Source organism: Eulemur rufifrons, chromosome 8 (assembly GCF_041146395.1).
Source record: "Eulemur rufifrons isolate Redbay chromosome 8, OSU_ERuf_1, whole genome shotgun sequence".
In the NCBI taxonomy this organism is placed as follows: domain Eukaryota; kingdom Metazoa; phylum Chordata; class Mammalia; order Primates; family Lemuridae; genus Eulemur; species Eulemur rufifrons.
In genome coordinates, this window is record NC_090990.1 from 99,846,973 (window position 1) to 99,860,917 (window position 13,945).

A 13,945-nucleotide genomic window follows, 5' to 3' on the forward strand; every position below is an offset into this window, starting at 1 on the left:
CTGGCCAGGGGCGCCAGGTCAGCCGCCCGCTCCGCTCCCGGCCGGCACGCTTCCACCTGGGCGCACTCACCGCGCTTTGAGCTCCTTGAACTCCTCACGCACTTTGCTCAGCTCCAGCTGCAGGCGGGCGCGCTCCTTCGCCACCGAGTCGAGGGTCTTGCGGGCATCCCCGAGCTCAGCCTCGTAGGCGGCCTTGATGCCGGACACCTCCCGGCTGACCACCTCTTCAGACTCGGTGATGCGAAGACGCAGCCCTGCATTCTCCGTCTCCAGCGAGCGCACACGGTCGATGTAGACCGCCAAGCGGTCATTGAGCTCCTGCAGGTCCTCCTTCTCCTGCAGTCGGGTGATGCGGGTGGGCGACAGCGGGGTGGAGCTGGCCTGCGCCCCGCTGCGGGTGGCGCGCCGCTGGGACGGGGTCTCCATGGCCGGCAGGGTGGCAGCGCTGCCCGCGGGGCAGGGGTCCCGGAAAGGGCGCGGAGCTCGGGCCGAAGGACAGAGACTGCTCGGGGTCGGAGTGTGCCGGCCGGCTGGCTCTCGGCTTGCTCCTGGCAGGCGTGGGGATCTGGGCCGGGCGCTGTCAGACCTCGGGATCTGGGTTGGCTGTTGTAGATGCGGCGCTCCAGCGAACACTCTGAGTCACCGGCGCGGGGGCAAAGGCTCTAATAGGTCCTCCTCTAAAGGGAGGAGGGGCCACTGCTCTTAAAGGGGCAGTCGCCTATCCATACGGGGGGAGGCGGCGGGAGCGGTGAGGAGGGGCAAGGATCGCCGGGCTGTGGCAGCGTCCGGCCCCACCCTCTCCAGCACACCCCAGTCTGCCAGAGGTTTGCTGAAGCTTCCCCTGTCTTAGTTCGTGCCTCCTCAGCGCTCTCAGCTCCAAGCTTATCCCGCCAGCCTCAGGCCTTCTTGGGTAGAGGGCAGAGCCAAGGGGGAAGAGTGGGTGGGCAAAGCGGGGGAAGAAAGGGGGAAGTGGGTGCAAACCAAGGGAGGGGGCCAGGCGGGCAGAGCTCGAGAGCCAGGAAAGTGAGGGGAGGGCTGAATCTGGTGCCCATCAGTGTGACTCACCCTCCTTCCACCGCTGGCTCCCCCTTCCCTCCCAGTAGTAATAGTGAGTCACCCCTATCCCCCTCGAGATGTGGGCAGCCCATTCAAAGCTGCATCTCTGTATGCCAGGGGTGGGGTGGAGAAGGAATGCCTGGGTTCCCTGGGGGGCAATGAAGTTCTGCAACCTGAGTTCCATTACGCCCTCAATTTTGGGGCAGCAATCAGGGGTTTGGGGTTTTCCTATCTTCTGCCCCAATTTATCTCCCTTCAAAACCAAGCATTAGGTCTTAGGCCCAACCAACAAGCTGCAGTTACCCAAGGCAGATCAAGAATAGGACCCAGGCACTGCCCCCTCCTGTCTCCTGCCCCCATCCTTTGGACCCAAGCAGTTGGAAAAAGAGACTGCCTGGGTTCCTCCTAGGTTCCTCCCCCCTTCAGTCCCTTTCTACTGCTTACCCACCCAGTCAACTTATTTTTTTTTTCCAGAACTGTACTTATTTTATTTTAATGGATAATTTAAAACAGATACCAGAGCTGTGTGTGCATTCATCACGTTGCCAGGACACCAGAGCCCAGATTTTTGTGGTTCCCAGAGGGGCCTGAATAGGGGAGCATGGCTGGACGCTGGACAGCCAGTGTTGGGTCTCTATCTGGTTTCAGCCAGAAAAGGGGTAGTGGGGGTCAAGAACTGCAAAGACCCCACAGCCTTGGTGGCTGCAGCATCATACGTATCTCTACTTTTCTCTCTGGCTAGGTCTGCTTTGCAATCGGCTCCAGGGAGGGGCCAACTCTCTCACAAAACAGGATCACCCAAGTTCCCAGGCTTCCCTACTCCAGGCTCTGGAGCCTCTGTCCTCAGGCCTCACCAAGGACCCCTTTGATTAGCCTCCCATTCCCCTCCCCTAATCTTGGCCCTGGCCCCACCACCCTGTCCTCTGTTCTAAGAGGTGACAGTGCTGAGCTTCCAGGCCCCATCCGCTTGCGTGCCTTGCCTCAGTGCCTCCCACAGCTTATTCTCTGATGAGGAAGCAGGGAAATTAAATTATGTTGCTAACTCCTACAGCTCAAGGATATCAGGGCTTCTCTTAAACACAAGGGAAGCAGGGCTAGGCAGGTCCTCGGTTCTGGAGCTAGGCCTCAGCGTGGACAAGGGGCTGGAGTGGGATTAAGGCAGGAACTTTGGCTATTCAGGAAGGGTCTCACCTCTGTGTGGGTGACTGGGCAGTGTGGTGAGCATCCAGGATGCACTCAGGTGAGGGGACCCAGGATATGGCTTTTCTCCCCCAGGCATGGCACCCACCCTCAGCTTGCAGACAAAACAAAATGTCTTGTTCTGCTTCTCCCCTTTGTGTTCCCCAAACCAGAAGCAGAGGTGGGACGAGTGAGCCAGAAACGTGAGGGATAGGGCTCGTGTTGTTCCCGCTGCCTCAGCCCTCTTCCTGGAACTGAGCATCCCCCTTTGCCCCACCCGGCTGCCTGGCCTGGCTTCCCCTCTGGGCTGGGGAAGCAAAACCACAGTTAACCCTTCCTATCTTAGACCTCTCCATCTTTGGGGACAAGGTACTGGAGAAAGGAAGAGAGCTTTCACCCCAAATTTCATTCTGAGCTCTTTCCAAAGGGTCCCCCCCACCACCATCAAAATGGCCTCAACCCTAAATCTGAATTTCAAAATGGGCCTTTATCCCGAATATTCAATCCTGACTCTGGACCCCAAATGCCATAAGTCTGCTCTCCCTATGCCAGGACAGAGATCACCAATCCCAGAAGCAGCAGGAGAGAGTAGGGGAGGCCAGGTTCGGAGGAGCTGGGCCTCCTGGGGGTTGGGGGAAGTTGTGACTCAGGGGTGATCAGCTTCTAATCCTGCTTCTTACTTGCCGTGTGATGCTAGATTGGCTACTGAATTCTCTGCACTTCAGTTTTCTCATCTGTAACATGGGCAGAGTGGCTACCAAAGATGAGGATTGAGCTCCTGGCATGCAAAATCCTGCACACCATGCCACAGGATAATTGCAACACTATGCTTGCTCTCAAGGGAGGCTTCCACTGGTGGGGAAGACAGAGGGAGAAGCAAACCCAACAGGCACAAATGATTAAAGAGCAGTACATGCCAACACGACTATAGCCCCAGCTTACTTACTAACTTACTTTAACTAACTAAATAGCAGCGCAGGACTCTGAGCTGGACAATGAATACCAAATGGATCCCAGAAGCCTGGGGGTTGGAACATTCATGATGAAATCATAATACAGTGGTTGAGTCCAAGGGATGGTTTGGTCACTTGTCTTGAAAACCAATGGCTTTGAGGTGGGAGTCTCCTCTGTGTTCTTATGTAGCATCTTGGGCCTTCCACTGTGACTCCTCCCTCCTGAAAGTTCTGTGAGGGACAGGAGGGACCAAGTCTTGGTCATCTGTGTCCCTAATACCTCGTCCAGTGCCCGGCACACAAGAGGCACTCAGTGTTTCTTGGGTGAACAAATGGATCTGGCCCTGCCACTTTTTCAGGTGAGTGACTCTGGGCAAGTTATTTCATTTCTTTCAGCCTCAGTTTCCTCATCTGTAAAATAGGGATGTTGCAATAATTGAGATAACATTCATTTGAAGGAAGGCTTCTAGGAAAAGGTAGATTTAGGGGCTTTACAAAAGTGCCTTATACATAGAAAATTCACTTATTCAACAAATATTTATTGAACACCTACTATGTGCCAGGAACTGTCCTAGATGCTAATGGTATGGCAGTGAATAAAACAGACAAAAATTCCTACTCTCACAGAGCTGACATTACAAAAGACAAAATTATAGTTTGTTAAATGGGGGTAAGTGTTATGAGAATAAAAATATAAAGCAAAACAATGCTCAGTGAATAACTTACACTTTTATGATCTTTATTGTTGTCTGTTTTCACATACATTCTCAATTTGGTCCACAAAACAACCTCAAGGGTTGGAGATTACTTCCCTGCTTTTTTGGTCCTCAGCAATGTGCCAAAAGAAAGAAAAAGAAAAAATATTTCCCTGCGTTACAGGTGAGGCTGACTTTCACAAAACTAGACATCAAGTAACAGGCAGAGCTCAGAACTGGGACCAGGCAGCCTGGTCCAGATCCAGGATGTGCTTCACTATCTCCTGCCACTTTAGCTGGACATGTGGGAGGTGCAAGGGTGGACTGGCGCCGGGAGGAAGTCTGCGCAGAGGTGCTGAAGTGGGGAAGAGCTGAGTGTGCAACTGGCCTGCTCAGGGGCACAGGGAGCCACTAGAGGTGAGACAGGAAAGTGTGGGGAGAGAAAGAGGAGGGGAGAAATGGGAGGCGCAGGCAGGGATGGGGTGTGAAAGAGAGGCTTCTAGCCACTGGATAGGGCCTGAGGTCAAGGAGCGAAGGGAAGCATCAAGACCAGCAAGAGCATTGGCAGGAGGTAAGCTAAACCAGGTGGACTGTGCTCAGCCAAGGGCTGAAACCAGAAGGGATGCTGGAGGCATACTAATAACGATTAATGTAGGGAATATTTATGCAGTACCTACTATTATTAGGCACTAGGTATTTGCATTAATATGTTGAACCTTTACGATAGCTCTACAAGGTAGATACTATTATTAGCCCTATTTTACAGATGAGGAAACTGAAGCCCAGGTTAAATTATTCATTTAAGGCAGGGTTTCTCAACCTTGGCACTATTGCCATTTTGGGCCAGATAATTCTTTTTTGTTGGGGGAGGTTCTGTGCACTGTGAAATGCTTTGCAGCTATCTGTAGCTTCCACCCACTAAATGCCAGTAGCATCTCCATCTCCAGTTATGACAATCAAAAATGTGTTTAGGCACTGCCAAATGTCCCGGGGGGGGGGGTAAAATAATCACCCCCAGTTGAGTACCACTTGTCTAAAGTCATATGGTTAGTAGAGAAGTGGAATGAAAACATACAACTATAAAGATCATAAAAGTGTAAGCTATTCACTGAGCATTGTTCTACTTTATACTTTTATTCTCATAGCACTTACCACCATTTAACAAACTACAATTTTGTCTTTTGTAAAGTCAGCTCTGTGAGAGTGGAATTTTATTAGTAATACAAGTTGGCCTGACTCTGAAGGCCCAGATCTTACCATCAGATTATAATCCTGGACAGGTGGGAGTCGGAGAGAGGAGTCGTCAGATGGGATCTACTGGGGAGGCAGTATGCTCCCCCATGGGGGCAGGAAGGGGTGATTCTTTGGAGTAGGGTCTGGGGAGGTGAGGGTGACTTGGAGATCCTAGGCCATGGTTTGGGAATCTCTTTCTAGTGAGTTCTGAAGGAGGGGGGGTCCTTGTCTTATTCATCCTTTGATCACAGAGTCTGGTACTACCCAGCTGTTGAACCGCTGAGTCACTCATGCACAGGTGAGAGTTATAACCTTGAGTGTCGAAGACCTTGCCTATTCTTTAAGTGGCTGCCATGTCCCAGGCACCGGGCTAGGGGCTGAATGGAGGTGATCCCATTTAATCTTCACCTCAACCATATGAGGTAGGTATTATTATCTGCATTTTATATGCCCAGAACCCAAAACTCCAAAGGTTGTGTAATTGGCCTGAGGTAGCACAGCTGAGTAGACTGTCTTCTTCCCACCCAGACTCAGCGAGGAGGAATGGTGCAGGCTCCTAGCTGGCTGGGGGGTCGGGGGAGCCCCTTAGAAGGAACAGTGAATGGCAAGGATTTGTAAAGCCAGAGAATCTCTCCTTCAAATGAAATCTCACTATATATACTAAATGACAGAGGCAGAGCCTCTCTAGTCAGGGGTCTTGGGGTGATCCCTTCCCCCATCTCAGGAGGCCCCCAGGGCTCTGAGGAATAAGACCCTCTCTTTATAAGCAGGCTTCTGAGGCCAGAGGAGGGAAGACTTGCCAGAACCTCCAAGATAGCATTCTGATCCCATACCACGCCACCACGGGAGACAGGGCAGCACTCTGGACAGATTTTAAGGAGCTAGTCCACCTCAAGGGACTGGCATGGCTTTTCCTGTGATGTGGGGACGTGACTGCTGAGCTCACTGCTCCAGCCAGGCCAGAAGGGCAGCTGGATAATGAATAGAGAACCAAACCCTCACACCTGGGCAGGTCTCCCTGGTCAACCCTTTCACAATCAAGATTACTACCTTAATCTTCTCAAATCTCTTTGAGGTACACAAGCAAGCACCATTATCCCCATATTACAGATGAGAAGACTGAGGCTTGGGCAGGTTAACTGATTTGCTCAAGGCCACACAGCTGGTAAGTGACAGAAGCAGGCCTAAACCCCAGGTTTCTGCCTTCAGGTTAACTATACCCTACCTCTCTTCCGCCCAGGCCCTAAGTAGCCCCATCCAACAGCAAAATCCTAGAGTCTGTCCCGGAGTTTCCTTCTCAACACTCCAAACCACCTCCACCCACCCAACTGGGCCAAGAGAGCCACCCGACCTGTGAGTCTCAGGCTCCCTGGACTGTCACGATACATGCCACAATACACACCAGACTAGAGCCAAACAGAAATCAGGCAGCGGGCAGACGGAAATTCAGCAGTGACATCTCCTCTCTTCTCTCCAACCCCTGCCCCCCAGCTTTGGCTCCTCACCACCGGGGGAGGAGTTGGGGGCGGGGCACCGGGGCGTAGGTGGGGCCCTGTGCTCCGCGGGGCGTCCCCAGGCAAACCACTTGGGGCGGGTCCTCTGACTCGCCTCGGGCGGGGTTGTCTCCCCCTCCCTCCACACCCGGAGGCGGGCGACGCCGGCCGGTGCTGACGCAGGCGGCTGCGTGTGGGCGGCTGCGTATGTGTCTGTGTGTGTCTGTGTGTGTGGTTGCTGGGGCCTCCCCGGCCTCCTAAATGGGGGTTTCCTTTCCCTGTTGTCAAGGAAACAAACAGAAGCGCCACAACTCGCGGGCTGGCACTGGAGAAAAGGGTATCCTTGCCCCACACCCCTACACAATTCCAGTAAGCGAGGCAGATTCCTTTTCTACCTCACTCCCATCCAGGTGTGGACCCAGTGTTTGTGGGGCCCGAAACTAGGATGGCCGATTGTCCTGGTTTTCCAGGGACTGAGGAGTTTCCTAGACCTAGGGACTTTCAGTGCTAAAATCAGGACGGTTGGTCATCCTATCTAAAGTGCATACAATTTTGCAGAGAGGCCTTCTTTACAAAATACAAAAATGTCTTTTGCAAATTTTGTGGACATATGACCATGTGGAAACATTGGCAGGCCCCCTCTTAGGGACTTTGCAACTGATAGGCTCTGAAGCTTCCCCTCCTTAGCTTTGTGGTAAATCTGCCTCTGCCCCCAGCCCCTGCAGCCCCTGCCCACACTCCTCAGGGTCCCCTTTGAAGGCTCTGCCCTGGCACTCAGCACCACTCAGCAAGAAAGATGGTGGTTAACCTACAGGAGATTTTCTGATGGGAAGGGGCACTTTCTGGAGAAATAGGGAAGAGGGGCTGCTAAGTGGGGTAAGGGGATTGCCAGGGTCTCTGCCCCAGTGGGATAGGGAAGGGACTGTGCTTGAGCCAGTTTAATCATTCATTGCCTAGAAGCTAGAGCTGGGAGGAGTCTTAAGGCACCATGCAGCCCAACCCCCTCATTTTTAGAGCCACATTAGTGCAACTCCCCAGGTTCCCTGTCCCCTATCCCTAAGACAGCCCACAGGCCGGCCCCAGAGGAGCACCCCATTTGTCCTGTTTGTCCAGTAAGCTCAAAGCTCACATGGCACCCTGAGAGCCCACCTCACTTTGGCCTTGACCCCCGAGGGGTTCTCCATCAGTGACAGGTAATAGGGGAACCATGGAGGAGGAGCGGGTGGTGAGGGCCTGGCAGGGAGGGACAGGATACAGAGGCTAAGGCTGGCATGATCTCAGGCCCTGGCCTGGTCAGGAAGGGGCCGAAGGGGCATCTGTTTCCTCTTGGCCATGGTACCCTGAATCCCACCCCAGAGGAGATAAAAATGGTGCTGCCTTCATGATGCAGATCTTGCTGGCCTGGGAACAGAGGATGGGGTCCAAAAACATTCCCACATACCTTCTCTTCTGTCTCCCTGAAGTTTGGTGGAGCTGACCTAAGGTTTAGAGGTGGGGGGCATATTTCCTGTTGGAGGAAAGAGGTGAGATACTGGTCTGTTAGGAAACACGCCTGGCCATGCATCACCCCTGACCTCTGCACCACACCCCCACCCCTATCAAAATTGTCTTCCATGAAACTGGCCCCTGGTGCCAAAAAGGTTGGGGACCACTGCCACCTTAGTGAAAGTATCAAGGGGTGTAGGATGGACCAGAAAGTTGAGCACAGAGGATGAGTGGGGATGAAGAGGGGAAAGGAGGAAGTTGGGGAGGAGGTCTACCATAAGGGAGGGGGTGGGAACCACATCTGGAGTCCAGGCCAGGGGCCCTGGAGTGGGGAGCTGGACAGAGAAGAGGAGTGGCCCAGGAATTGAGGAGAGGGGCAACTACCCTGGTTGATGCCACTGCTCCAGCAGATCCTGGTGGGGCAAATATTTACCCAATGACAACGGTTGCTAAGCTGGGAGGAAGGAGGAGGGAGGCCAGTAGCTGGAGGCTCTTCCAGGCTCCTCCCCAACCCACACAAAAGACAGCCTAAGAGAGGCTTGGGCCTTACCACCTCCCACACCCACCAGGCAGGCTCAGCTATACCCCTCCATGCACACACATCTTGGGGGTCACTCCTACCCCTCAATCCCAAGCCAGCAACAAGCGAGAGGGTTGGGCTAGGGGGAATTTAATTCCTGGGCTGCCAGGCCTTCCCCCAACTCTGGGACAGCTTTGAGGATTCAGAGCTTGCAAAATGCCCCCTTCCCGATCCGTTGTTCAGTGGTGGGGTGTGGTGCTGAGAAGGGGAGAGCCAAGTTACCTAGGGAACTGAGGCCAGGTGGAAGGAGGGAAAGGAGGGACTCTCGGGCAGGGGAGTGGGGCTGGTGGACCACAGAAGGGGTTCCTGAGGGGCACTCCCCACTCTGGTCCCTGGGCAGAGAAGGGCTGGGGATAAGGGAGGGGGAGGGGAGGGTGTGGCCAGATGGAGCCAGATGTGGCCCATGTGATGTGGGCTGTCCCTGGCACAGGCACAGCAGGAGCAGGACATGCTACTGCCACTGGAAAGGATTAGTCAGAAACTGGGAGGAGGCAGCCCCCAGAGAGGGGGCAGGGAAGAGAGTCAGCCCAGGAGCCCTGCCCCCCACCAAGCAGATGAGGGAGTGTGAAAGGGCTCAGGGCCTGCAAGGAGGGGTTGGCTAGGGGTTCAGGTTGCCCTCTCCCACTCCTCCTCAAGGGAACCACCAACTACCCGCCATTAAGGTTCCCACCCATTTCCCTGGCTGAGCCTTGGCTTCTGTATGCAAAATGGGGATCCTGACACCCATTTCCACTGCTGTGAGAGGAGTCCGGGACACAGGACTTGTTGAGGAATGGCTCAGGGCCCAGCACATACAAAGGACATATTGTAGGTTCTCTTCCTTGCCCACCTCCCCAGGATGAGGCCTCTGCTCTGCATGGTGTCTCCCTGGGGGTCGATAGGTCTCACCCTCAGCCACAAGCCCTCTGGAAATGGGATGCAGAGATGAGAGGGAAGGACTGGTAAGGATGGTACAAAGGAGAAGCTGCTGGGGCCAAGAGGAGGTTCCTGGAGCCCAGAGCTCCCTGCTGCCAGCGGAGGTTCTCAAGGATTGGAGGGTTGGCCAGAGTGGCTGCAGGGACTTTGTCCCTGACTCCGCTGTAGCCCCCTTGGGTCCACCCTGAAGCAAGGGTAGAGGAAGGGCTATCAAAGGGAGAAGGGGAAGGGGATCCCAGGAAACAAAGCAGAGAACCCTAGGGTGGGCCAGGGCGCAGCAGTTACAGCAAGACCTGTAGAAACAGAATGTGCAGCCCTTGCAGAGCCAGGTCCAAGCTGGCAATCAAAAGGCTGTTGTTTTCCAAACTCCCATCGGAAAGTTTGAAAAATAGACATGGAAACGTGACTCACTGCCCCCTCCCCATGGCCTCCCTTTCCTGGTTTCTGTGATTTTTCTCCCAAGAGTTAATTCAAGTCACATTCCCACAGAAACCAAAGCTTAATGAGGGAGGGCAAAGGGCAGGCTGCAAAGGCCAGAGGCCTCAGGGGAGGGGCTGCAAATTAAGATGTGCACTGGGCCGGGTGGGGCAGACCAGGCTGTGGTGATGTGCCCACTGCCCACACCTCGACACCTCGAAGCCTCCTCGAAGCCTCGAAGCCTCCGGTTGGGGAGAATTCAACTTCCAAACACTTAGACACTTAACTTAAGGGTGGAGGTGGGAGGGTGAATTCACACCTCCACCTCCTAAACCAAATTATGTTGAAGGTCCGGTGTTAGGACGAGAAGGAAAGCTGTGGTGCTCCCAGTCTCCTAGAGGGACAGAACCAGGACTGAAACCTGGGTGCCCTGCCTGACAAGTTTGTGGTATGTCTGCTGCACCTTACTGCTCTCTGTACCCCAGGCCCAGAGAGCTTGCTTTCTTGCTTTCTGGCCTCTTCCTTGGAACCCATTCCCCAGGCCACAGCTGAGGCCAGAGGCCCCAGAAGGTGGGAGTGGGGAGCTCCCCTGCATGCACTCACCTCCACTGCCACCCCCATGTATCAGGGAGCAGGCGTGCAGGTGGGTCCCTCCCTCTGGGCTGGGGAGGATCCAGGCATGCCTGCCCCAACAGGGTGTCTCTGGGCCAGGAACTCCCAGCCTGTCCCAGAGAGGCCAGGGAAACGGAGGGCCTGGCACTAGGCCAAAAGTGAGTGACCTTCCACTCTTGAGAATTCTTAAAAGAGGACCCCAAGTATTCCCAGGCCAGGAGTGACCCCAAGCTTCTATACTTGCCATCCCTCCTTGGATGTCCCAGATGAAGCTCTTCATGTCTCCCCAATACCACCCTGGCCCCACTCTGGTCCTCCTTCCTCAGCCTCACCAGCTTCATCTCCCTTAGCCAATGAGCCCCCAAGTCCTGTGGTTCCTACCTCCAGAATTTCTGCATTCTGTGCACTGTCTCCAGCGCCCTGGCTCTGATCATGATGAGCCCTCACCTGGGTAAGTGCAGGAACCTCCCAATCAGTCTCCCTGCCTCCACCCTTGCCTCTGTCCCCCTCCTTTATCCTCCCTAAACCGCAACCATGTTTCCAAAGTGAAAACCTCATTGTGTTTCCACAAGACTTCAGACTTACAGTGGATCCCCACTGAATTTGGGATAAAGTCCACATTCCTTGACCTGGCTTTTAAAGCCTTCTGTGACCCAGGCTGTGCTTGCATCTCTAGGCTCATCACTCGCCCTCTAAATTCCAGCAGTCCTGGCCCCTCTTGGTTCTTTCTTGCTAACCTTTCCAGATTTGGCACATACTTTGCCCTCTGCTCAAATCCTGCTCATCCTTCAGGCTCAGCTAAAAGTGCCACTAAGTCTGGGTTGGTGTCTCCACTGAACCTCCAATATCCCTTTTCACACTGTATCTGTGACACTGTCTGTACACCTGTCTTCCCCTATTATGGGGTACAGAGCCGAGCATCCTCATCATACCTCCCTCATGAACCAGCACCCTCAAAGCACTACCTTCTCCCTCTACTCCTTCCACACACACCACTCCTCAACACCTGATAGGCTCACCTTGCTCTACAGGCCCCGCCTTCACTGCCTTCCTTTATCTGATCTCCATGTGGACACGGCAACTAGGCCTCTCCCCATACCCAGCCTGGGGCATAATCACAATAACAACAATAGTAACAAGAGCTGCTGTTTATAGAGCACTCACTATGTGTCAGGACCTGTTCTAGGCTCTTTCTATTCATTGGCTCATTTCATACCCAGTAGGAGCTAAAAACGGGGGTTGGCCCAAGGACTTAACTTGTCTGATGGTTCAGGACAGATCTCTCCAGGAGGTTATTATCTCCATAGTCACTGTCTGTAAAGGAGAGGTTTGTGCTAGGCCTTCAATAAATGCTTATCAAGGGAAGGAACAATATAACTACCTACCTTTATAGCAGGTCTTATCACTAGTAAAACATTATCTCAGGGAAGCCCTGGGAGGTGAGCATGGCAAGGTCATTATGCTCATTTTATAGAGGAGGACTCTGGCCAAGTGAATGGGGAGGGACCTGCTTCCGGCTGCACAGGTAGTAATGAGCTCTCATCCAAACTGCAGTGCCTTTGGGGCTATGCAGAGGGGTCCTGTGTGGTATGGGACTGGGAGGCGCTGTGCCAGGCTCAGGGGAACACTTTGAGACCATCCATCCAGTGATCTCAACCCTTACTGGGTATCAAAATTGCTTGGGGGAGGGGCTTTCAAAATTGCCAATATTGGCCAAGCTCAGTGGCTCACGCCTGTAAACCCAGCAGTTTGGGAAGCCAAGGTGGGAGGATCATTTGAGGCGAGGAGTTCAAGACTAGCCTGGGCAACATAGCAAGACTCCATCTCTACAAATTTTTTTTTTTTTTTCTTTTTTTTTGAGACAGAGTCTCACTTTGTTGCCCAGGCTAGAGTGAGTGCCGTGGCGTCAGCCTAGCTCACAGCAACCTCAAACTCCTGGGCTCAAGCGATCCTCCTGCCTCAGCCTCCTGAGTAGCTGGGACGACAGGCATGTGCCACTATGCCCGGCTAATTTTTCTATATATATATTTTTAGTTGTCCATATAATTTCTTTCTATTTTTAGTAGAGATGGGGTCTCGCTCTTGCTCAGGCTGGTCTCGAACTCCTGACCTTGAGCGATCCACCCGCCTCGGCCTCCCAGAGTGCTAGGATTACAGGCGTGAGCCACCGCGCCCGGCCTACAAAAAATTTTTTTAAATTAGCTGGGCATGGTGGCATGTGCCTATAGTGCCAGCTACTCAGAGGCTTAGGCAGGAGGATCGTTTGAACCTGGGAGTTGGAGGTTACAGTGGACCATGATCATGCCACTGCACTCTAGCCTCGGTGACAGAGCTAGACTGTATCTCTAAAATAAATAAATAAACCGCCAATGACCAAGTCTTGGATATTTTGATTCAGTCATTGATCTGAGGTGAGACTAAGGCATGTTTCAGTAAAAAAACACTCCAATCTGTCATTTTACAGATGAAGAAGCTGAGGTTTGGAGTGGGAATTATAATAACAGCTGATACTTGTTGAGTGTTTACAATGCCAGACGCTCTTCTAAATAGTGCATGTTCACCTGATCCTCATCATAACTCTCTTGTTATCAGCTCCATTTTACAGGTGAGAAAACAAAGCACAAAGCATCCAATGTCACACAACCAATACACGGTGTTTCTGGCATTCAAACTCTAGAGACCTGGCTTCATAGCCCATATTCTCAACCTTGATCCCATAGTTGTCAACCCCAAAGTTGCAAAGGAGCCAGTGGTAGAGCCAGGCCCAGATCTCAGGTCTCCTCTGGGCAGAAAAGTCAGAGAGCCTGTGAAAGTAAGGTCAGAGAAGCCACAGGCCAGGGGAAGGCCTGGAGGCTCTGGGCCCCCTCCCTCACAGGGGTGGAAGGGGCTGGGCACTGGGGCAGCCTCCCTGTGGGGCCACCCTTCACCTGCCCTCCCCTCCCCTCCAAAGGGGAGCCCTGACCAGCCCCAGCTGAGCTGTCACCCTCCCTGTGCTAATTGATGCAGCCTCCTAATTGCCCATCACAAGGAGGCAATTAAACCCAATTAGAGAGCCAGAGCTAATTAGTGCTCAGCTTCCCACAGCCTCTGGGCACCCCAGGGGTCTGCAGGAACCTGCTGCCCACCTCCCCTCACCCCCAGGGAGGAGAATTGCTGCTTGTATCAAGTATGTTGAAAATTTATATTCCTCCCTTGCTCTCCCAGGGATCAAGGGTCGAGCATCTTGGCTTATTCCCTACCTTTGCACTGTAGGGCAGTCTCCTGGCCCCACTTGCCTTCCCTGACAACTGACAACATTCATGTCATCCCACAGTTCTCAAGTACTTT

General features: G+C 53.4%; 1 protein-coding gene across 7 annotated transcripts in view; it reads right to left on the minus strand.

Annotated features, from left to right (window-relative positions):
* LMNA (lamin A/C) overlaps window positions 1-13,945 on the minus strand; it is a 44,874-nt gene that overhangs the window by 18,784 nt on the left and 12,145 nt on the right. For 2 of the 7 annotated variants that reach the window (XM_069480430.1, XM_069480424.1), the window contains exon 1: window positions 71-636. Coding sequence is in view for 5 of the 7 variants with exons in the window: in XM_069480424.1 (XP_069336525.1) it covers window positions 71-426 (356 nt within the window). In the remaining 2 variants the exon portion in view is untranslated. Of the gene's footprint in view, window positions 1-70; window positions 678-13,945 lie in introns of those variants that run through there. The other 5 variants (XM_069480425.1, XM_069480426.1, XM_069480423.1 and 2 more) reach the window with 4 other exon arrangements.